General features: G+C 43.0%; 1 protein-coding gene across 1 annotated transcript; it reads right to left on the reverse strand.

The window, feature by feature from the left end:
- Nucleotides 1-1577: 1577 nt before the first annotated feature.
- LOC126419215 (uncharacterized) lies at nucleotides 1578-18548 on the reverse strand. Its single transcript, XM_050086350.1, has 2 exons — nucleotides 17718-18548; nucleotides 1578-1705 (listed from the first exon to the last, which is right to left on the reverse strand). Exons 1-2 carry the CDS (start codon nucleotides 18528-18530, stop codon nucleotides 1676-1678), a joined length of 843 nt encoding a protein of 280 aa, XP_049942307.1. The 5' UTR covers nucleotides 18531-18548; the 3' UTR covers nucleotides 1578-1675.
- Between the last annotated feature and the right edge of the window lie 6437 nt (nucleotides 18549-24985).

Here is a 24985-nt window from a genome sequence, read left to right on the forward strand (position 1 = left end):
ATGCAGTGACCTCCTTATCAAGTTCACTGACAAACCTGCTGTATATGCAAAGAAGAGATCTGTATGTTTCTATTTAGCATTGGCCACCACACACACACACACACACACACACACACACACACACACACAAGCGCATGTTTCCGCTGGGCTTAGTTCGTCACAGTTCATCTTTCCGAGGATGGATAAGTACGACACCGCCACGGCAGTGCCTACATCGGATAGAAGACTGTTGTGCGCCAGTTGGACTTACCTTCAGAGTACGACTGTCGCAGCCTAGGAATATTGTACAATGTTCTCTCCAGGTTTAGTGTCAGAGTGTCATTGAAGATATGTGTGTTTTGGAAACAGAATTGTACCCATAACAGCAGTCGTGGTTATCGACACGCGTGCCAGATGTTTGGCTGGAAGTGCCGGTCGGGTTGGCCGAGTGGTTCTAGGGCTACAGCCTGGAAACGCGCGACCGCTACGGTCGCAGGTTCGAATCCTGCCTCGGGCATGGACGTGTGTGATGTCCTTAGGTTACTTAGGTTTTATTAGTTCTAAGTTGATGACCTCAGAACTTAAGTCCCATAGTGCTCAGAGCCATTTGAACCATTTTTTTGGTTGGAAGTAGCGCCCTTGTTTGCACTGAAATCAGCGGCACCTCGGTGTTTGTTGTCAACGTATTCGTTGGCAACTAATTGTAGATACAAAAGTGAGGATGACGCTGTCTGTAGGTGAATCCCTCTTGCATGCATCAAACAAGTGGACATCTTTCAGCGGTCCTTTAATGCATCTAGGAAAGCATGAACATGCCTGGTACTTTATTCTCAACACTGAAAATACATCGTATTCATACCAATAACAGCACTTTGCATATTACTCTAAAAGTTCAGATTAAAGGAATTAGTTTTCAGATCTGTCCGTATAGATTCCTAACAACAGTGGGGGTAGTAAGTTGGTAACCCCTAGCTAGTTCACAGGTTAAAATTTCTCTTTTGTTGTGTAATAATCACGACACGTCACTAAGAATACAGAGTCAACAAAAAAAAAAATCATCCAAATTCCTTTCTTGAAACGTATTGAATAAGTAATCAATGCTGGGAATAACAATACCCCGTTGCTTTCTGCAAAAGTAAGTAATAATGTAGGCTGGTCCTTCAGAAGTGTAATCGTGGTTGGTATAATAGTAGAATCCATAATCTGTATTTGTAGTTAATCATAAATAATTTACTGTGTTCATAATTCATTAACATCAACCAGAATACCGCGACATACACTTTGATTTCGCTGTCGACATTGAGCCATTCTTATCCTTGTCCCAGCAGTGGAATACTAAAGGCAAACGATAGTTATAATAAACATTTTTCCTCTGGTGGATGCTGACCAGCGGAGTCGTTTGCTTCAGATTTGCCCCACCTTAGTTTCCAGTTCCTATGCACTCCTGTTATTTAAAATCATACAATAGACTAATCGACGTGTATCTGGGAAGTGCAGCCATATCTAATTAATGTACTCTGCAAAAGGAGCTTTATAGAAGCATCATTAAGGTTGGAATAAAGTAATGTGGCAGCAATGTTGAAAGTTATGTACCCATATTTATTGCATTATTGTAAGTTATTTTTTAGATAGTTGTGGAAAGTATTCCTGCTTTGTTGCCGTAACGAGTTTTCTGCCTTGCTGGGGAAGGTGGCTTTCAGTCTTGGGTCGTATTTCCTGGCTGTAGCTGAAACAGAGAGAACAGCAGACAAAGTTAGTTAAGCCGCACTTCATCACAAGCTGCCCATCTAAATTATAAGATACTGAAACTTAAAACAGACATTCTAGAACATATTTTGGAACTGCTGTCCACTTCTAGGCGACGGAAGCCTATCAAAATTTTAACTATATTAACTTAAATATAGCCATAGCACAGTATAATAGAAAACTTCTTCGAAAATCTGCCTGCGATAATAATGAAAACAGAAATGTTACGCAATACAATTTATATCCTAACAATAATAATACATTCAACAGAAAACTGGAAATAGAAAGATTTCTGCAGGCTTTAGTTAACATGTTCGCAACTTTGCGGTTCAAAATATTTAACTAACTTCATGTTACTCTGTGAAATCATTGTATGTATTTTTAGATTTTATGCCAGTGCTGCCAAATTTAGTTTCTAAAACAACTCGTCCACAGGACTAGATAAAACTGCCCTCCACCCTGTGAAGGACGTTTTGACATTCTGGTGGATTCCGGAAGTCTGTTATGGTAAGAATTGTTCATTTTGCTTTATGGGTGCAACCGAAACAACAGATAGTAGATTGAAATAAATTATATGTATACAAGAACATGTAAGGTTATTAGTCCTTATTTGAATGTCATGTGACTGGTGTGGATTTATAAGAGAAAGTTTACAGATCCTTTAATTTCCCCTCGCTGACAAAAGCAAACTTTTGGTGCCTTGCACCTGCTAATTACTAATAACAAATATGTATCCCTGGTCAGAACTCGCAAATCCCAACAACATGCACCAGACTCGCACTGCGTTCAACTTGACGTATGTACACTGCAGTGCTTCGGACGTGCCGCTGTTACTCTTCACTTATCCCACGTAATGGTTTGGCGAGTTTTATTTGGGTGGCAATCATTTAGCTGATATAATTATTGTTTGTCTTAAACGTACTGCATTTTAAGAAACTTTCTTAGTGGATGCGATTAACTTTATTTGTAAAGAATCATTATTGGTGACTGAGTAAACATTTTTCACATGTAATACGTTTCCAGATTTTGATTCATATGACCTTGATAACCGTTTTACAGAAACGTTACGTATGGTGTTTATTGTCACCTTTCACTTCTTTTGAAGCCAACAGATTTCTCATGACGTTACAGTAGAAAAAAGATTTTATGTATACTACTCTCTTCCCTCATATTTTGGGAGACATATTTTCTTGTAAACAATAGATTTCAGCTATCAGTCGTCCTTTTGAAATTTTATTGGCAGATCTAGATTTCAGCTAGAAACTAGCCATTCTCGATGCACTGTCATTTTTTTTCAATGCATGTTATGGTCGTGGTTCATCCACATTCAATGATTTACAACACCTCAAAACTTACATTATTGTTGCAGATCCAATTGTCTAGGTATTTGTTCTATAAATACCATTTTCTCTTCCAACGGTCGGGTGTCGACTGCTGAAATTGTGTGCCCTAGGTACGTTCTCAGCATTCGGCATTCGGAATTGCAGCTGTATTTGGTGTGCAAAGATTATGTTTTGTAGCATGGAGATTCAGCAGGCCGCCTACACCATCACAAGGCCCCTTCCCGTGACCAGTAGCACTGTATACCCAGTGAGTTGATGGCACAAGTAACTGACTCAATTCAAACAGCTGGTAACAATTTTTAAAATGACTAGGAGCACCATCAGAAATTATGATGATGATCTGTGCCCCTTTTTGCAGTTGAAGAATTTTGCGCATTGCTAGCAAAGTATGTGCTGAGTCATGTCCTGTGTCGTTACTTACAACTGCAGCACTTGTGGTCTTGTTTTGAAAATATGTCACGCCTGTAAAAATTGAAACCTGTACGACTTGTGGGAGAATTACAGACCAGTTCTCAGCAAAATCACAGTGAAGCACTAAATATAGTTCTTCAGCCTGTACACACCATTTCCCTTCTGCAATGTGTTGTTGCAATTTCTTCAGATGCTGGTGTGTTACTGCTTTCACTGACCATTTATCAAGTTCATCAATGAAATTGTCAAAGGCAATAGTTTTCTTAATTAATTTATTGTCTTACCATGTCATATATGTAGTTTCTGCAGAGTTATCTGCTACATCTTCCAGGCCAAGTCTCTGTAAAGACAGTCCTCCCTTTCCTGGGCAGTCACCACATTCTTGAAACAAATAAATCTCTCGCTTTACACCACAGACCTCTAATGACTTCACACGTCCAACCAAGGTGTCATATGTCACATGCTCCAGAAAGTTCTTCAACGTTATCGGATTAAACATACTGCCATGAAGCACAAAAGGAGCACAGGCTCCATAACACTGTACAAACTTTCTTGACTTGTCTATCATATACTATGATACTGACGGAACGTGGTTCAAAATTATTTTCTTTGAAAATGTCTCTGGAATAATAATTAAAACTTGCACATTTTAACTGCAGGTTGCACAATATTTAACAGCCGAAATGATTTTTGTGAAAAATTCCTGACAAGAGGTGGAAGAGCGATTTTGTTCATTTTCTTCTGAATATGGAATTTCTACTTTGAAGAGTGTGATCAGCTTTGCTGTAGGGTACTCATCCATAGCTTCAGCAATTTCTCTGCATTTTCTTGATGCATAGAGCTTATGACTGGACTTCACCGACCACAGTTTCTTAACAGGACTAACACTTACCTCTGTAGTTAACTGATTCAGGGTATTTAATTCTTCCTCTATTGAAGCAAAATCTGCATCATCTGCACTGTGGAAGGCTTCACCTTGTTCAGATACTACCATTGTTGTTATTCTGTTAAAATATTTAGAACAAAAAAAGTTGTCACTGGAAACATCTTCACACGTGACGTGACGTGTCTTTTTCACAGTTTGCACTAATTTTCATTAATTATTATCCCATACCTACGTAGTCTACCAAAAACAGCTTTAAGGTGAGCCTCATGGAGCTTTTGTGTAGCTGAAAACATCAGTATATCGTCGAGACAGGCGAAGGTGAAGTCTCATCCCCTGACACCTCATCAATGAAACGTCGCCGCGTTTGACCTGTGTTTTTAAGACCAATTGGCATACGTAAAAGTTCGAAGGGTCCAAAAGGTATAGTAACAGTTGTCTTCAGTATGTCAGCGTTCGAAACCTGTATCTGACGCTATGCCTTTTGACAATCTATGAAGCTGATGTATTTTGCTCCCAGTAGTACACTCGTAAATTCACGAATATTGGACCCTGGCTACTGACCGGGTATCGTGTGAGCATTCAATTCCCTGTAATCACCGCAAGGCCTTCAACTTTCTCCTTTTTTTTCTTTAGTAGATATAAAAGTGACGAGCATGCGCTCTCATCTCCGTGACATTCCTCTTTCTAACATACGTTCGAATTCGGTCTTTCCGTCCCCAACCTGTCTGGTGACAGTCCTCTCGGTCCAAAAGAGACTGGAAGGTCCATCACTGTGTTTGTGGGGTGAACAGTACTGTGTGCCACTGCAGTCGACGACTGTGCTGTCAGGTCCATAAGATGCTCTACCTCCGTCGCTTGTACCGAACCGCCTCCTCTGTCTCTCAATTTTCATAGAAGGCTACTTCCCATTCCTTCTCGAGACAACAGAATTTCAGTGGTGATAACTAGCTGCGTACTGAAAATTCGCCCCTACGTTCGGTTCCGGCACGTCGACTGTTAAAAACGTCCAGCGCCAAGTATTACGAAAACCTAAATTCACATCCTTGCTGCAGCTGCCGTACGTTGCTATCGGCCGTTTATTTTCTGCCGAGTAGCAAACTAATGAACTGTCCTTGAATGACATATCTCTATCTACTAGCAGCGTGCTTACGTCACACCTGGTGTCCACTAGATAATAACATGAAGTCTTTACATCTCGTACACACAGTCGTCGTTACAAGGGCAAGCAGGAAGTGTCTGTACTTACAGTCTCCACGTTATTGACGAAACGTGCCTATCTGGATGGTAGAACATACTTGGCTGCTCGTTGTACGAACCGTCCGTGGTACAGGGTGACAATTACTGAACTATATGAAACAAATTCGCCATACCTTCTGGAATGGTTTGTGTTAGGGCGTTCAAACTGCACGGTTGGCCGCGAGGCATAATGGGAACTAGAATGCTCAGTATGGCTTGGTTTAGCGACGAATCCCACTTTCATTTGGATGGGTTCGTCACTAAGCAAAATTGGCGCATTCTGTCCAGGCACAGAATAATCAGTGCGATATTCCTTCGTAGTAATAGACGGAAAATCATCGAGTAAAACTGAAGTGATATCAGGTGTTCGCCAGGGAATCGTCCTGGGACCTCTGCTGTTCCTGATCTATATAAATGACCTGGGTGACAATCTGAGCAGTTCTCTTAGGTTGTTCGCAGATGATGCTGAAATTTACCGTCTAGTAAGGTCATCCGAAGACCAGTATCAGTTGCAAAGCGATTGATAAAAGATTGCTGTATGGTGTGGCAGGTGGCAGTTGACGCTAAATAACGAAAAGTGTGAGGTGATCCACATGAGTTCCAAAGGAAATCCGTTGGAATTCAATTACTCGATAAATAGTACAATTCTCAAGGCTGTCAATTCAACTAAGTACCTGGGTGTTAAAATTACGAACAACTTCAGTTGGGAAGACCACATAGATAATATTGTGGGGAAGGCGAGTCAAAGGTTGCGTTTCATTGGCAGGACACCTAGAAGATGCGACAAGTCCGCTAAAGAGACAGCTTACACTACACTCGTTCGTCCTCTTTTAGAATATTGCTGCGTGGTGTGGGATCCTTACCAGGTGCGATTGACGGAGGACATCGAAAGGGTGCAAAAAGGGCAGCTCGTTTTGTATTATCACGTAATAGGGGAGAGAGTGTGGCAGATATGGTACGCGATTTGGGATGGAAGTCATTAAAGCAAAGACGTTTTTCGTCGCGGCGAGATCTATTTACGAAATTTCAGTCACCAACTTTCTCTTCCGAATGCGAAAATATTTTGTTGAGCCCAACCGACATAGGTAGGGATGATCATCAAAATAAAATAAGAGAAATCAGAGCTCGAACAGAAAGGTTTAGGTGTTCGTTTTTCCCGCGCGCTGCTCGGGAGTGGAATGGTAGAGAGGTGGTATGATTGTGGTTCGATGAACCCTCTGCCAAGCACTTAAATGTGAATTGCAGAGTAATCATGTAGATGTAGATGGCACGGTGACTACCGAACGGTACATAAAGGTTTTGGAATATGATTTCATGCCCACTATCCAAAGTGACCCTGATTTCGACGAGATGTGGTTAGTGCAAGACCCAGTTCGACCCCATCGAAGCAGGAGAGCGTTTGATGTCCTGGAGAAGCAGTTTGGGGACTGCATTGTGGCTCTGGGATTCTCAGATCAGAGATACTGGCATGGGCCTCGATTGGCCTTCATATTCTCCGAACCAGAACGCGTGCGACTCCATTTTAAGGGACTATATTAAATAGAAGGTTTAGAGCAATAATCCCAAAACGATTCCCGAGCTGAAAGCAGCAGGAGCATTCAGGTCATCGACAGTATTTATGTTCCGACACTTGAGAGGGTCATGCAGAACTTCCCTGTTCAGCTGCGCCACATCACCGCCAATGATGGCAGGCATATCGACCATGTCATAACCTAAATCCGAAAATGTGTAGCGACGTTCACATATTGAAAAAAATGTGTGCACGCCGTAGTTGTAGCAAATTTCCTTTTTTTCATATCGTTCAATAATTAGCACCCTGTACCAACATAGCTGTTAAGATTCTGTCTATCCACTGTTTCCTAAGTGCGCTGCAGAACCCTCCGTTCCAGTGACATTACCAGCCTCGATTTTTCTCTGTAGCTCGTCTTTTAGTTTCTGAAACTGTGCAGTTGTATCCGCCCGTTGACCCTTGCGAATTGCCGCCGCCTGATACTTTTCCAACTTCGCGTCCGCTCAGTGTACTTGTTGTCTCCATTGTCGCATGAACTCTGTCGGACAGCTGCAGATAACTGGTCGTGTCCCACCCAGCCTTTGTAGCCGCCGCCGCCTTTACTGCCGTGGGGACCTGTGATGTCCAAACGTGCCGGAGCACAGAATCCGAAGATTCTGCCTCTCTCACTATCCCCCGTAACTGCCGCCAAAATTCTCAGGGGGATCTGACACGTTGTCGCTCGCTGAGTAACACGTTGTGTATCCGTTGATCTAACGGCTTACTAAGCTTACTTATCAAAATCTTCTTTAGACTTGTATATTGCTGTGTTGTTGGTGAACGCTTAATTTCGTCATCTACTGATGCTGCCGCTCTGGCCTCTAGACTGTTCAGACTGTTGACTGGCATCGCGATCTTTTCTTGATTGTTTGTTAGTGAATTACGAGTGAACGTCAACTCTAACATCGAAAAGAAGAGTTCCTGTTTATCAGACAGGAACGGAGACGTGCGAACCTTCATACACCGTCCACATGAATCTTCGTTTCTCGGAGTTTCGTCGACAGTGGAGCCTGTCGTGCGCAAATCATTAATTTGTCCCGGCGAAACGTTTCCGAGCCGCGCTATATATGCATCTGACTGCGCCGCTAATCCGAACCCCGGTAATCCGAACGTTCGGTTAATCCGAACATGAAAAATGATAGTCTACACATGGAAAACTGTGCGGTTAACTGCTGTACATACACACTGTTTTAACTTACACAGTACAGTAAACATGTAGTAGAAAAACTGGCAAGAAACATTAGGTTCAAACAATGCATAACAATGAAAGAAAAGCTGTCAAATTTACTAAAATACAGGGGACATTTTTCCCTACTTTTTTAGATGACAAAAACTTTGTCATTGGTTTTTGGCGTAATGAAGGCATACTGTTATATGACGCATAGTTGCGCCATCGTCTCATAAACATGAAATCAGCAGGTGTAGCAGTGGGCTGTTGCTCCAAATAACGCAGCGCGAGGTCAAGGGCTTCTGCTACGTCACTGTGTGGCACCAGTTCTCCTTTGTCGCTTTCAGGCTCACTGTCACTTCTGTCACAGCAGTCCACTTCTTCCTGGTCTTGAGTCACAGCAGCAACTAAATCAGCGTCAGTAAGGTTCTCCACACATAACCTATCCGGTGCCATCCACTCATCTACGTTTCCTTCACCAGCTTCTTCACATCCAGGGATTGTCTGTATCATTTTTAGTAGATTTTCCTCTTCATTTTCAACTAGATTGTCCTGATATTCAACAGATGTCCACAGTTTTCTCGAAGATTTTCTCAGAGTATTTTCCGAAATATTCTGCCATGCCTCAGCGGCCCAATAAACAACATCCTTCACATTGGTCTTTTTTATTTTGTCCACTATAGGAATGCTATCATCTTGGATCAGCATTCTTACAAATTGTTTTCTGTAAATCAGTTTTAATGTTTTCAGTACGCCCTGGTCCATCGCCTGTGGAAGTGGTGTAACATTCGACGGCAAAAACTTCGTCACAATTTCTCCATCACATAATTCCCCAGTGCTGGGGTGAGATGGCGCGTTATCAGTCAAAAGGACTGACCGGGGAGAATAATGATTTTCGTTCGGAAACCGTCGAACAGAGGGAACAAACTGGCCGTGAAACCATTCTTTGAGCAACTTACCATCCATCCACGTTTTTTTCTGGTTTCGATAATATACGGGCAGGGACTTTATGTTGCAGTTTTTAAAAGCTCTGGGCCTAGCAGATTTACCGGTCAGCATAAAGGCAGCTTGTGATTACCAGCCGCGTTGCTGAACGCTAGTAAATTTACATGATATTTGCATATTTCAAAACCAGAAGCACGGTCTTCTGCTTTTGATGCCAGGCTTTCTGTTGGCAATGCCCTAAAATTAAGGCCAGTCTCGTCAGCGCTATAAATTTCTTGGGGAGAATACTTTTCCTCTCTTATCATTTTTTCAAACTCACCCATGTATTCCTTCGCTGCATCACGGTCAGAAGAAAGCTTCTCTCCAGTAATTGTTAGCTGACGGATTCCATGACGTTTTTAGAATCTGTCCACCCAACCCGTACTCGCACTGAAGGACTCATCACCATTCATTAACTCGTTCGGGTAAACAGCCTCCTCCCGGACCAGTGTTCTACTCAAAGGAGTTCCCCTTTCTCTTTCCTGCGTAAACCAAAAGAAAAGAGCTTCATCCACTTTATCGTACTGGTATTGTTTCAGAGTCTGCCGAATTTCGAGTGTTTATCCCGAAGACGTTGCACAGGACTGTTCAAGCTTCATTCGGTTCTTTTTCCAATCACAAATGATTGTTTTACCAACACCTAGTTCCGTTGCCAGTTTAGATACATTCTCACCATTGTCTATCCGCTTCAAAGCATTCAGGTTTTCTTTGAGAGTTAACGTTGTATGTTTCCGATTACTCATGACGAAAATACGTGCACCACAACACCTGAACGAATACATTAGAACTGCTAACGACTGCCAGCGATCCATAACTAACATAACCAAGCGCTTTGCGAGCCAACTGGCAGTGCAGTGACCTCAAACACTACAAAGGTCCGAACAATGCACAACAACATGGGCAGGGAGTGAGAGTGAGCCATTGTTCCCACACCTGTTCACATTTGCTACCCTGGTGTACCAACTTATCTGCTTGGTATACTTTATTCTAGAAACTCGTGACCGTAATTCCTGCTAATCCGAACAAATCGGTAATCCGAACATGGTCCGGTCCCAATTAGTTCGGATTAACGGGACTCTACTGAACTTTGTATCTGTACTAAATGTATCTTAGAACTTCTGTCGTATTCGTCGGAGAATTTGCGTCGCCTCGCTTGCTTGTTTCTTCCTGTGCGAGATTTCTGAACCTGAGGTCACCACTTTATGGCTGGTAAGTAACATCATATTAAATAATAACTTGTGGGAACATACAACTTAATTTCTCTTTTCGTAAAACATAAAAGCCAATAACCAACAACATAACATTCTAAATCCATAGAGGGTGACCACCTTAGGCGACATAAAATGGAATGACCACGCAAAACAAATTGTAGGAATAGCCGATATTGGCTGAGATACACTGGAAAAATAGTAAAGAACTGTAATTCATCCCCGTAAGAAGTGGTTTACAAAATACTCGATTGACAGACTCTCGAGTGTTGTTTATGAATCTTAGTCCCTCACGAAGTCGGATGTGCTCCCCGGTAGCTGAGTGGTACTGAGTTATTCGATCAACAACGAACTTAAACGGATGTCTTACGACGTCCGCCCCGAGGAGATGCAACGAACGAAACCGAACAAAAATGAGATTAAAAAAAAAAGTGGTCAGCGCGACGGAACGTCGTTCCGAAGGGACCCACTTCGATTCCTGACTGGGTCGGAGAATTTTTCCTCCCAGGGACTGGATGTTGTGTTGTCCTAATGATCATGATCTCATCCTTATAGACACACAAGTCGCTGAAGTGGCGTCAACTCAAAAGACACGTACCAGGAGAACGGTCTACCGTATGGGTGGCCTTAGCCAAGGGTGACCAAATTATTTTCGGTGAAAACGGTGACACATTCACCCGGGTGCCAATGGACACCTCATTCCACATGTACCCAGGTTTCTTAATTTTAAGTATATTGATGTTTTCTTGATACATTTTGTTAACCCCTTTATTAAAACTAATAAGAGGATACAAAAGATTGATATAATCTAGATTATCTGTATAATTAATGACATCTAATAGGCGTATACAGTAATAAAGAAATGTATTAGGATTTTACAAAATTTTACAGCCATTCAACTTTTAATCAATTAATATTAACAAGAGCTTTAATATTACTGAGCACTTGTAGATGGAATTGACTGTCCTTGGAGAAAAGGACATTTTTCATTGCCTCCAGCCTTTTTGATCGTGTCTTTGTTCTTTGAGACACAGTGTTAAAACTCGGTACAATACATATTGTAGCTGTACAGGATCTGCAGGATTGCTTCAAGAGAGTCCACCTCAATTCTGTTTATTTCATCAGTCCACTGGATATTCATGAACGAAAATATTCTTTCCACATTGGCATTATGGGTTGGGATTGCAAATAAATAACTTGCAGTTATTACCAACTCAGAGTAATGCTGAAGACAGTCACAGCTTTTAAAAAACACTCGGCTGCTCGAACTTTCGTCTCTTCACTTGACCGATGCTTCACAAAATAATTTTGTAGAGTTTTACTGCAGCTCGGTGCACTGTATCTGTTTATGTGTTTCTTTGACCTGATGTGATGAACTATGTCGGAACGTCCACCATGACTTATACTAATACAACAGTTACATACGGAACACTCGGCTTCGTAATCAAAACGACCTTTATTAATGAAATTCCATTCCTTGGAATAACAGTCACTGAACTTGCAGGCACGTTTCGGCATTGCATTTCACAGCACTGCAGCAATAATACCACTAATATGAGAAAAACTATTGCACTTTGTCTGACAAAACATCAACTACTACACTGTTCTGACAATGAGTTTGTGAGTAAGTGGCGCGACAATCGGACGGTTTCATAGCTCTGTTACAATAATACAACTTACTACTTGTTGGCCAAAGTACCGCTCAAAGTAAATTATTGCCTGAGTGTATCAATACTGATACTGTGATTAATAGTATGGGACAATGGAGGTTTTAGATAAATAAGCTAAAATATATTAATTTCTCATATTTCCTTTAATATAATGAAACCCCAAAAATTTGAGAAAGTTTCACGACATGTATTTAAAAACTGAATTCCGGGACTTTTGAGCGTCCCGAAACACAGGGATGAAAACTGAGACAATCCCGGTTTTCCGGGACGTTTGGTCACCCTACCCTAGCTACACAACTGAGCCGTAGTAAAAATTGTCGTTTTGAAGAGCGCGCCGCAGCGCGTAGTGTGAAGCAATCGCCCTCCGTTTCTGGCGGTGGCGCCGCTGTGGCAATCGCAGCTTTTGTGTCTCCCTCTGGTGGGAAAGGGTATAGGTTGCCTGTTCACGTGCATTTAAGGGGCGTTATGAGCTTGCCAGTGGGTCAGTCTGGGTCAGTCCCTCATCCCCAGCTTGCTAGTCTGTCTCTCGTCCGAATTTGTGAGGCAGTTACTGTCTGTCTGTCGTCCGGAATGCTAGTATGTCTTTCGTTCGGATCAATCGTTAAAGCCGGATAAATGAGAGTCTTTCCACTCCGCCAGTAAGAAAGTCAGCGAGCGGTCGCCCGGTCGGGGCTTAGTTCCTGCATCTGCGCGTTAGGCCGCCAGTTTGCTCGAGTTCCTCATGCAATGGTAAATTGCAGTCGGATCGATCGGTTGGTCGGTCGCGCACTGAGGCACAAGAAGACTGTTCCGTCTTGAGCGTCGGCGCATGTGAGGTCGCCACGTGAGTCCAATGGGCCGCCCCGTATGGCGAGGGGTAATGGCTTCGCCGTCGACACGAGAGCAACAGGAGTCAACCCACGACACCGGTCTGGCCGGTGCGAGCTGCGACGCCGTTAGACGGGAGATGGGCGCGCCTTCCTGCGTTCGTTGAAGCGGCTGGCAGCCGACGATTCGGGAGAGCGATTTGGGAGTGCTGCGCCAGGTCTTCTGCAGAAATCGCAGTTTATTAGAAGTGATTGCTGATATGTTGTTTGATTTACTTGTTAAATTCTACTTGTTTTCTTGGTGAGGTCACCAGCCGCTTTTATTTTTTTTTTTTTGGGGGGGGGGGGGGCGTCCCACCATTCTTCTCCGTTTGCCCACCCGCGGGAAGGTGGTTATTTATGAATTGGGTGGTCCGTTTTTCCCTTGTGGAGTAGGGGTGGGTTACAGCAACCTGTGGTTCGGGTTGTTCGGTACTCTCCCTATCAATCTGCCGTACGTTAGTGGCTGCCTCTGTCATGTTTGTCGGATTCGGTGTGTTTACGAATTTATTGCTTGGAGTGTAACGGCCTAATTCCTGAAATACGTTTTGATCTTGCCTATCATCTTGCGGGGCGGCATCTGTGTACTGTAGAGCATTTAACTTGTTTGGCCAACCATGTAGAATTTTATATATGATTGCATTTCATGGGCTTTTATTTAAATGATCAATTTAGTATATAAAGTTGCCACCCTTTCACCGTAAAACTTTCTTAGAAGTTAAAATCAAGTTGTACCTTCGGTGGCAAAGTTAATATTTTAATTTTAGTGTTTTGTACCATTTCCATCCCTCCTACAGGGTGCATAGTTTGTGTGCTTGTGTGAATTGTTAAAACGTTTAGTTTAAAGTAATCTGGTGTGTTGCAGATTTGCACCAGTGTAGTCTTTCAGAGGTTGTTGTGAGCGGTCATAACTACGGCCGTGTCAAAAGGGAGTGGCAAGGTTCTCAGCCCGAAAGCTCATACAGTCAAAAATTTGTTTCTTTCTGTCTCTGAATAAATTGTAACTTGATATTTAGAGGGTGCTTTCTGATTATAATTTTAAATCTGTTTTTTTTAATGCTTTAGGCACCATTAAAGTGAATAAATTACCATTTGTTAAAAAGGAATTTGCTTATGATTTCATCAGTTACTCCCTGGCAACGACTTCCACGCTCACATAGTGTGATTAAATGTGTTAATGTTCTTGATGAATCGCTAGTAAATAAATTAAACTTTTAAGAATATTTTTTGAACATAAATCACAGTTCAACGACATTTCCATGTACCAAGTAGGATTAATAGAATAGATAGAGACAGTCCAACGACGAGCAGCGTGTACCGTCATGTGATCGCTTTTTCTAGTCGGCGGGAGAACGTTATGCAGATGGTCAACAAACTCCAGTGGCAGAAGCTATAAGGGGCAGATGGAGCCACTCACATTAAGATTTCTCGCTAATATAGCTGTAGAAGCAGATAATAACAGAAACAACGAAAGTATAATGCACAGGGAAATAAAATAATAAAAGCAATGACCATCCAAGGCTTCAGAAATAAGAGCGAATTGTGAACAAAATGCTACTTATTATGGAAACAAGAAAGAAATTCGTCATGCCGTATATTTAGATAGTTTTCATGTAAGAACATCATTGCCTGCAAGAAAACGCAATCAAAATACACGAAATGAAATTAAACAGCAAAGGAAGTTCATTTTTTCGTAACATGTTGAAACGTTAGCGATTGTTCCTAACATAAGAACAAAATGAGACATTCCCAATCGCAGTTTCTTTTCGTTCTACTGGTGGTAACCGGTTTCGGTTACAAACCATAGTCAGAACAACGTACCAGGCAGCAAGGAGAGCCGCTGAACCGAGATGATGTGCAACGACGTTAAGGTGTGTGTATCACTCAGCAGCTCTGAGCACCGGTGCTTCGTATAGTCTGACGATTTTTATAACCGAAACCGGTTACTTCCAGCAGGACGGAAATAAATATTTACTTTTATAAGAAGGACATTGATTAACATGTTAAAGAGAATAAAATGAAATTAACTGGACACTAATTCGACACGCACACTTATAAGAAACATCTTGCAAGGCAAAATGTTCGAAAAACTCAGCAGGTAGGACTAGTACTTTAGACACTGAAGTCCATGGAATTAACGGCAATAGGTGAAACCAGACGTAAAAATGGCAAGGGAAAGACAAGTATGGCCACATAAACAAGCCGTTGCCTTCAGTGTCTAGTGATGATGAGCTCGTGGTTATTCTGTAACAAGATCGTTTCGCTTAGCTTGCGAATGAGATGACACATCAAAGGAAGAGGGAAAGGTAACCAAGGCAGAGGAAATGTTTAACGCTGAGGTAAACTGGTAGACCACTTGTGCTACTACTTGTCTGGCAGTACTGACTATGTAAACCAGAAAACGGCAGGCAAAGAGCAAATCCTCGCAGCCAATAGAGACCCTCCCCAACGTCAAGAAGTGATGGAACTTTCTTGCAAGGTGTCTGCCTTTACCGTTTAACGAGTTGTCGGTGGTGCAAATAGTATTCCAAATATAAACAGTTCTTCATCTACTTCTTTATTAGTGTATACGACCTTCAACACTTTAAATAAGATGTTACAACATCATGTTGTTAATAGTGAATGTAGCTCGAAATGGAATTTAGTAATTTTAATGATTTTTAGATCTTGAAGACCAATGTTTCAACTTTCATTGTAGATAATTTTTTTTTAAATTTGAAACTTGAGATATAAAATTACATAACAGATCGACAGCAAATATTTGAATGGTACCCAAGCGAGTGAGACAGGTTTGTAGCCTGTCTCATTGTTATTCAATCTGTAAACCCAGCAAACAGAAAAGCAAACCAAGGAAAAACTGAGAAAGGGAACTAAATTTTATGTAAAAAATTAAAAACGTTCAAGTTTGTGGTGACATTGTAGTTCTGTCAGAGACGGCAAAGGACTTGGAAGAACGAAATGCATAGTTTTTTGAGAAGAGGTTATAAGATAAATTCAACGAAGTTAAAACAAGGGTACTGGTTGCTAGTCAAATTAAATAAAGCGATTCTGAGGGAATTACATGAGGAAATAACATACTAAAGGCAGTACATAAATTTATTTATTCAGCTGGCAAAGTAACTGACTGTGGCTGAAGTAATGTAGATAATATAAGGTGGAAACTGGTGATAGCAATAAAAGCATTTAGGAAAAATTGGAATTTGTTAATGTAGTATAAATGTAAGTGATGGCAAGTCATTTTTGAAAGTGTTTGCCTAAAGCGTAGCCTTGTGCGAAAGAGAACGTCGACAATAAGCAGTTCGGACAGGAAGAGAATCAAAGCTTTTGAAATGTGCTGCTATAGCAGAAAGTTTAAAATTATATGAGTAGATCGAGTAACTAATGAGGTACTTAATCCAACTGTTGAGAAAAGATTTATGGTAGAAATTAACTAAAAGAGGGTATCGGTTAATGGGACGCATCCTGATACATCAAGAAATAGTCAGTTTCGTAATGGAGAGAAGATTAGGGAGTAAAAGTTGTAGAGGCAGAAAGCTGGTTCAGATGGATGTAGGATACTGTTGTCGAAGAGGCTTGGAAAGGGCATAAAAGCATGGAGAGCTGCATCGAAAATGTCTTCAGAGTGAAGACCACAAAAACAACAGAACCGAAAAGAAAGTAAATCAAATCTTTACGAAATGTCCCATCGTTTCGCAGATAATCTGGTACTTGAGTTTCACAACGAACTACTTGTCGATGATAATAAAAATCCTGAGGACACTGATGTGATTGGAATTATCAGGTTATCGTTCGCTAGATTATGCAACTGGAGGAGTAAAACTTTCATGTCTTTAAGGTTTACCTCCCAGCTTTCGTTTGCTGTTTACTAAAGTCTTATGATGACTCCAAACAACCCGCTTCAGAAGAAGAGTCACTACCTTGTTCGCAGTTGCTGGTTTCAGAGGTATCAGCAAGGTTAGTTGCTGACAAACGTCTTATTGTAGAAATCATCATAGCACAAGTCAGGGGTTCCGAGTACGTATATTTTCGAAACCTGGGTTAAGCAGACATGATACTACTTCCAAATGCTTACGTTCAATTCGTGCCAATTTTCATCCTATTCGCTTTTGCAGCTCACCTTATACGGTCTCTGCTACTCTACTGACAGCGCAGTCACCAGAAACGCGGCCAGAATTTTGGGTAAATAATACAAATGTAATAAATCATGACTAGGATCCACTGAGACGATACTTGTTGTAAAGTGCTGGTAGGAGTAAAAGTATAGATTGAATATTGTGGAGTAAGAAAGTATTTTCCAGATGAAAATTCTCGACAGCAAGAAATATCAGTAGTTTTTTTTTTATATCCGTAGCCCATCGTTTCTTGCTCTGAGCCTATTCCCGCTATGGGAGAACCTCTCCCCACGCTTCAGAAATTAGTAAGTATCCCTACAACTGAGAATGATATTTCGTGTCAGTCAAAAAGGCTTAGAACAGTAGCAAAATAGTTAAAGTGACTGCCTATGAAAATGAGGATATCCAGATACGATTCACTGTCGGAGCTCAGGCGTAGACGCAAACACAGAAATGGTTTCTTCAGAAAGTCGGGCTGTTTTTTCTGTGCAGCTCGAATCAAACTGATGCTTCGCGTGAGAGCCATGGGCGAAGCTTTGAGACAACGAAATAATAAAAAAAATCTTAAGTTCACACTTACCTCATTGTGAGGAATAGTGTCGGGGAAACTGCAGTCATAGGTGGCGCCACCCTGCAACTGTAGCTGAAAAAACGCCGTCCCATTCGAGATCGTACGGTGGAAGCACACGACACGTGGACGAACGCCATCCACGTGAGTCGGGAGTCCGCTAATCAGAGACTGGTAGAGCCGTTCTTCTGTGTGTGTGTCCCCTAAAGGTAGTTCCGAATACACGCGAAACGCGCATTTGAGTGGCTCATCAGCAATACCTGGCAGATTAAAATGGTAACGTTCTCTGATAGTACCGAGATGGCAAACGACTGTGGGAAATCCTGGAAACCTTAGGTACAGCATTCCACTGTCGTTCCGGAGACGACATTTCACTGGACGATCCTCAGTAGGGCGCTGCACTCTCAGGTGGAAATATTCATCTGGCAGCTGTGAACCGTTGGTACAGTACATTCTCAAACCGGTAAAACTTACTTTCCGGCCCCCACTGAATCCGAAAAGATACGGTGCACTGTTTTGGATTAGGTTGAAGTTAGTGTGTCTCGTTGCGTTTCCTTCGAACGAACATGAATAGGACGAGTACCCCTGTGGCAGATCCAGACGAAAATCGTCCTGTGGGCGGTCTCGCCTGACTCGATCGTCGGTTTTCTCAGGTTCACAAATCAGGGGCGGAGCATTGCCTATGAAAAAGATGAGCGCGTCTTCGGGCCTAGAAGGGGAATACTGGAATCTCGCCTCCGCGAAGTAATCTCTAGCGTCGCGGCCGCGGGAGACTGCGGCCATCGTCAGCAGCAGAAGGCTCCAATACATCCCCGACCTCTTCATGGCGCACTGAACTCTGGCGCTGCCCGCTCCTCGGGCTGGAGAGGCCAGTGCTGTGCTATAAACGCGGCGTCCCTACGTCACAGCCCTACGTCACAGTTAGTTTTTGTTTCTGAGTTTGTCAGTTTCTTGTGAGCAAGTCTCGTGGCTGACGTCACCGCAGCTGCTGCGGCCTCTGTGAGCCGCCCTAGCCGCTGTCTCCCAGACTCTGTGTTAGCTGTCGCCATGTCACCTTTTTCTGCTTACTGTTTGTGGCTGACTGACATGTGAACACACGTAGCTGCTCGCTGACGATACCGTGTAACACTTTTTCAGGGTGAACTGAATGACATCAGTCTCCAAGATTCTCCACTAAACCTCCGTAAGCTTCGGCTGAAGCCAGTGGGCCCCCTGAGTACCACAGTTTTCTTCCCTGTCCCTACATCTCTTTCAAAAAAAATGTTCAAATGTGTGTGAAATCTTATGGGACTTAACAGCTAAGGTCATCAGTCCCTAAGCTTACACACTGCTTAACCTAAATTATCCTAAGGACAAACACACACACCCATGCGCGAGGGAGGACTCGAACCTCCGCCGCGACCACACCTCTTTCCTCCCACCCTGATCGAATAGTGAAAGACGCAGAAACACATGATTGTGATGGTAAATAGTCACATAGTATGTGTCCCCTCCATCGCACTTGTTATTTCGAGAGAAGAGTGTACACTATGCCTACAGGTTGTACGAGTACCCCCACTAACGCTGTAGCCCCTGTTTGGTGACAAATGTTATTCTGCATGTTGGAACCTACATTATCAGCTGTTGGGATTCATGTTTATAAGTTTTCATGGTCGCAGTCTATATTTAATTTGTAGCCGTTCCAGATTCGAGCGTTCATAGGTACGCTATTAAGGAGCGCTTAGTGACGACTGTGTGAGTGGCCGAACGACAACACACAGGACAGCCAGTGAAACAGATTGTCGGAGCATTACAGGAAAGATTTAGTAGGGCTCCACGGCGAAAGGCAAAGCTTCTGGACTGGGATAGAAGTATTTTTGCTTTCGAAATGGTTCAAATGGCTCTGAGCACTATGGGACTTAACACCTATGGTCATCAGTCCCCTAGAACTACTTAAACCTAAGTAACCTAAGGACATCACACAACATCCAATCATCACGAGGCAGAGAAAATCCCTGACGCCTCCGGGAATCGAACCCGGGAACCCGGGCGTGGGAAGCGAGAACGTTACCTCACGACCACGAGCTGCGGACTTTTGCTTTCGGTTGTATTAAAGACAGACAGCGGTGTGGAAGGAAGAGGATACGAGAAGAAACGTGTACCAGAGTCCCTGCTTCCACGGAACAATCTCATATAAAGTCGGCACGTAGACATGTTGCGGAACTTGGTATACAAAGGACAACAAAGGGAGGTCAGACGAGGAAGGACCTTTAAGGTCAGACCTCCTCGACCGACATTAGAAAACGAGAGTGAAATGAGCGCGTTTAACACGCCTTGCTTGGTTAACTCAGTTTCCGAATGCATTGAACCGTGCGAAGTTTGCGTTATCTCACGTGCTAGAAATGTTGCCGTTTGGACCAAAGAGAATCCTCATTACACAGTGGAGTTAGAAAGGAACCTGTCACGCGTTACGGTATGGGCAGCGATGACATCACAACATCTTCTCGGACAGACTTCTGCGAAGGAAGCGCGAATGGTGCAAACTGTTTCCGCATTTTACAAACATGGTTAATACCTCAGCATGAAGTATCGGGCCTCGCATAACTCATAGGGTTGAAGCAACACGGAGTGCCTGCTCATTACGCTATTTAAGTTCACGATTTCCTAAATGAACACTCTGTAGGACAGCGAGTAGGCCGTGGTTCAACAGCAGCTGCCTTGGAATGGTCACCAAGATGTCCTGACCTCACCACACCTGACAACTTGTCATAGGGAGTCATTAACGCGCATGTATTTGCGCGTCGTTATGCTGCAAACGAAGAACTACACAGCACTGTCCAGGATGCGTTTCGCACTACGACATGAGACACGCTTGAGAATATGTCAAGAAGGGCAAAGAAGTGTATGAAAATGTGTATGCAGTATGCCCGGGTTCCCGGGTTCGATTCCCGGCGGGGTCAGGGATTTTCTCTGCCTCGTGATGGCTGGGTGTTGTGTGCTGTCCTTAGGTTAGTTAGGTTTAAGTAGTTTTAAGTTCTAGGGGACTGATGACCATAGATGTTAAGTCCCATAGTGCTCAGAGCCATTATGCAGTATGATGGGGAAGATACGAGTATATTGCACGGTTATACTTGGCAAGTACTTGAGCTAAAACTAATCAAATCAATAGCTTCCGATACTACGAGCATCAAAATACACGTCGGAGATGTGTATACTGCTGGCTTTCAAAAGAGCGGCACCACGAAGATGGCTTGTAACAGATGGCAACCGGCTTTTGTTCAAAAGTAGCATTAGTGATTGTTGGTGAGAAGATCCGCTGTTGCCTCATGTATGGACTTGAAATGTCTGCGAACATACTCGCAATTAGACAGCGGCAGGGCCTGTCAAGATTGCGGCATATCTTTCCACGATTCTGCAGCTCGAGTCGGTTGCGATCCGATGGCTGCCCTGCAAATATGGAACCGATGTGTTCAGGACGGTGAGACTCAGCTGCGAGCGGGTTGTCAGCCACACGTCGCGCCTAGCAGCCCAGAGGAGAGGCTCAGGGCGGCTCCCCATGAGGCACCGAGGGGCGCCCGCCTGCAGCGCGCCGGGCCTCCACACCGCGCGCCGCTGCGGCCAACACAGAAAAAATGTGTGTGAAATCTTATGGGACTTAACTGCTAAGGTCATCAGTCCCTAAGCTTACACACTACTTAACTTAAATTATCCTAAGAACAAACAAATGGTTCAAATGGCTCTGAGCACTATGGGACTCAACTCCTGAGGTCATTAGTCCCCTAGAACTTAGAACTAGTTAAGCCTAACTAACCTAAGGACATCACAAACATCCATGCCCGAGGCAGGATTCGAACCTGCGACCGTAGCGGTCTTGCGGTTCCAGACTGCAGCGCCTTTAACCGCACGGCCACTTCGGCCGGCATTAGAACAAACACACAAACCCATGCCCGAGGGAGGACTCAAACCTCCGCCAGGACCAGCCACACAGCCCAGGCCAACACAGGCGGCTCCTTACGTTCCGTCATGGAGTCTGTCGAGCATAATGCCTCTTTTTTACTTCTCTTCCTGAATATCAGAAAGAGGTTACTTAAAAGTAAATCCTGGGTGCCACCACTCCTCAAAGGAAGAGTAATTAAAGATTGTCTATAAGTGCAGCCAACTTACCGAGCTGAGTGGCTACTACAAACGGTAAACGTACACCTGTCATCAGGGCAGCTGAAAGGGGTCGTTTTATTACGAGATTACTAGCCATGTGTGATTTCACCACAGACTGATGTTCATTGACACTAGAGCAAATAGCGGACCTGTGTTCAAGAACTGAGTACCTCGCAACAAGTTCACTGACAATGAAACTTAATTTTCTCAAAGCAGGCAATTGTATCATGGCTTTGATTACTTTCCTCTACTACCGTTCGTGATTAAGGTTTCGCTGTGTCATGCTTCTTACTGGGCTAATACGGAAGCAATTTCATTTTAGAAGCTTTACAGATACAGTCTCTGTAGGGACAGAATATATGTTGAATGTATTTTTGGCAGTGTTGCCAAACATTCCACAATTTTTGACCGACCTTCAAATCTACCTCCAGAATTTGTTGAAAATATGATAAAAACTTCCTGTGGGTTGCACAGTTTTGTTGGTGATCGAGACAGACACAGATCTGAAAACACTTTGAATCCTTCTGTACACGACATGTCGACAGATCCGACGCGAGCGGGAAAAGATATGAGTGATGCTCACGAATCGTCGTCTTCCATGAAGATCGTATACCTCCAATGTCCGGTGGAAGCTTTAATTTTCTGCAGTTTTTTCGGTGATGTTTGCTGTCTTAAGTATATGTGGCATAATACCAGATTGTAAAATGTGATTAGGAAATTCTGCCAACATCCTTTTAAAAATTCTGGATGGACACCGCCTTCAGCTTGGGACTTTCCAGGTTTTATGTCATCTGTGACTCTATTCACTTCGTCGGCTATAGAGGGACCTAAGCATGTAATTGCTACTGCAGCTTTGCTTTATCTGATGGTAAGACTGCAGTCCTGATGTTCTTTGGGTGTTTTGACTACATGGTCAGCTATTACACCTGGCGAGATGGATACACAGGGGTTGGAACACTTGCACGATGTGACACTTGCACGGAGCCCGGGTATCTCGTGGGGCTAACAGGCTACACTTCCGCGCACCTGCTCGTGCTAGCGGGTTTGCGTTAACACCACAGCAGTGAGCAACCACGTACCACTCAGGGTGTCCCATTAACGCCTTCTATGGCACATTTATTTTTAAGACTATTGTATTAATGAGTACTTGCAATGAAATTCAGCATAATGGGAAATGTCAATGAAATTCAACATTGCAGCCATTTGATGACTGCCGTTTTAGGACGAAATTTAAACTTCCAGTCTTACATTTCATTGTCATTTTATTGAAAGTTTAACATGTGAGAGTAATTCAATAATTAAAGGGAAAAATTGGTCTGGAGAAAAATGCCTTTGTTTTTATACAAAACAATATTTTTTTCACTTTTCAGCATAATCCCCTTGAACATTTATGCACTTGTTCCAACGGGCTACAACGTTTTTTTAGTCCGGCTGCAAAGAACTCTTTATCTTGATGTTTGAACCAATGTCCCACAAACTTTTTCACGTCCTTGTTGTCCTGCAACCTCCTTCAATCCACCAAACAAATGTAAATCACTAGGTGCTAAACCAGGATTGTAAGGGGGATGAGGCGGTACTGCCCAGCCCATTTTGTCGATGGTTTGACGAGTTAGTTGAGCAATATGAGGAAGTGCGTTGTCTTTCTGGAGAATCACACCTCTCCTCTGAGATCCACGACGTCTCTCTCTCGTAGATTGCTTCACCTTGTTTAAAAGCAAATCCGAGTAGTAATGGCTCTTCATTGTACGCTGCTCTTCGAGATAATCACAAGAAACTGGACCTACTGCACCCAAAACACCGTCAACATGACTTTTACTGCTGATGCTTGGGTTCTGAAATTTTCTTTACAGGTGAGTTGGTATGCTTCCACTCCATGCTTTGTCTTTTTGACTCTGGCTCATAATAGCAAACCTAATTTTAATCACAAGTTAATATTTTGTTGAGGAAGTCCTCACCTTCTCTTTCATAACGTCCTTTTAGCTCTGTGCACACTCTCAACCTTGTTTCCTTGTGTAGCCAAGTCAATTCCTTTGGGACCCATATTGCACATGTTTTGTGGTACTCCAGCTTGTTACAGATAATGCTATGAACTGTACCAGTACCAACTTGAACTTTATCAACTATCATTTCCACAGTCACACGGCGGTCGTCATGAATAATGTCATCAATTCGACTTACAAGTGAGGGAGTTTAAACTGCAACTGGTAGACCAGAACGGCGTTCGTCAGTCACTGAGTCGCGACGATTTTTTAACTGCGCTACCCACTTGTAATAATTTGTGCGATCCATACAACCTTCCCCGAGCGAGGTGGCGCAGTGGTTAGCACACTGGACTCGCATTCGGGAGGACGACGGTTCAATCCCGTCTCCGGCCATCCTGATTTAGGTTTTCCGTGATTTTCCTAAATCGTTTCAGGCGAATGCCGGGATGGTTCCTTTGAAAGGGCACGGCCGATTTCCTTCCCAATCCTTCCCTAACCCGAGCTTGCGCTCCGTCTCTAATGACCTCGTTGTCGACGGGACGTTAAACACTACCCACCACCACCACCACCATACAACCTTCACCATAAACCGTAAACATTCTACAGTATATATTCACTAGTTTCTCTTCCTCAGCAAATAGAAAACGAATAACAGAACGTTGTTCAACTATTGTGGACGTTTAAAGCGGATTCGCGATCTAGAAATGTATTTTTGAGGTTGTAAACAAAACAACGTTGGTACATCAGCTGATCAGGGCTCATCCCAGTCATGCCAACTTAAAGCCATAAAAGCACCAAACTTGCCCTACTAACAGTGTTTTCCCCAAACCGATTTGTTTCTTTAATTATTGAATGACCCTCGTAAAAAGACATTATGTCGATGAATATTACTTTTTTTACCTTGCATGACGTATGGTATCAGTTTTTGAGTAATGCTGATTCGAAGTCAAGCTCTTAAATCTGCCAGTGAGCTACTGTAGACGAATTTCCTTCTCTTCATTGAGTAAAATAGCACCATGTACATGTAAGCCTAAACATTGACATAATCGTACCTGCAGACTTCTGAAGTCGCGAAACTTCACGTCGAAGAAACAGAAATCGACGAAACTAGTTTTGCTGTGAAATAGTAATCACCCAAACGCCACACTGTTGGTGTGTAAGTTC

The sequence above is a fragment of the Schistocerca serialis genome, chromosome 9 (assembly GCF_023864345.2).
Source record: "Schistocerca serialis cubense isolate TAMUIC-IGC-003099 chromosome 9, iqSchSeri2.2, whole genome shotgun sequence".
Lineage (NCBI taxonomy): Eukaryota > Metazoa > Arthropoda > Insecta > Orthoptera > Acrididae > Schistocerca > Schistocerca serialis.

Excerpts from the sequence above, each read along its gene's own strand:
- LOC126419215 (XM_050086350.1), bottom strand. The coding sequence starts at position 18,530 with ATGAAGAGGTCGGGGATGTATTGGAGCCTTCTGCTGCTGACGATGGCC. Across the intron at positions 1,706-17,717 it reads ACACTATTCCTCACAATGAG|CTACAGCCAGGAAATACGAC; the intron begins GTAAGTGTGAAC and ends TCTCTGTTTCAG.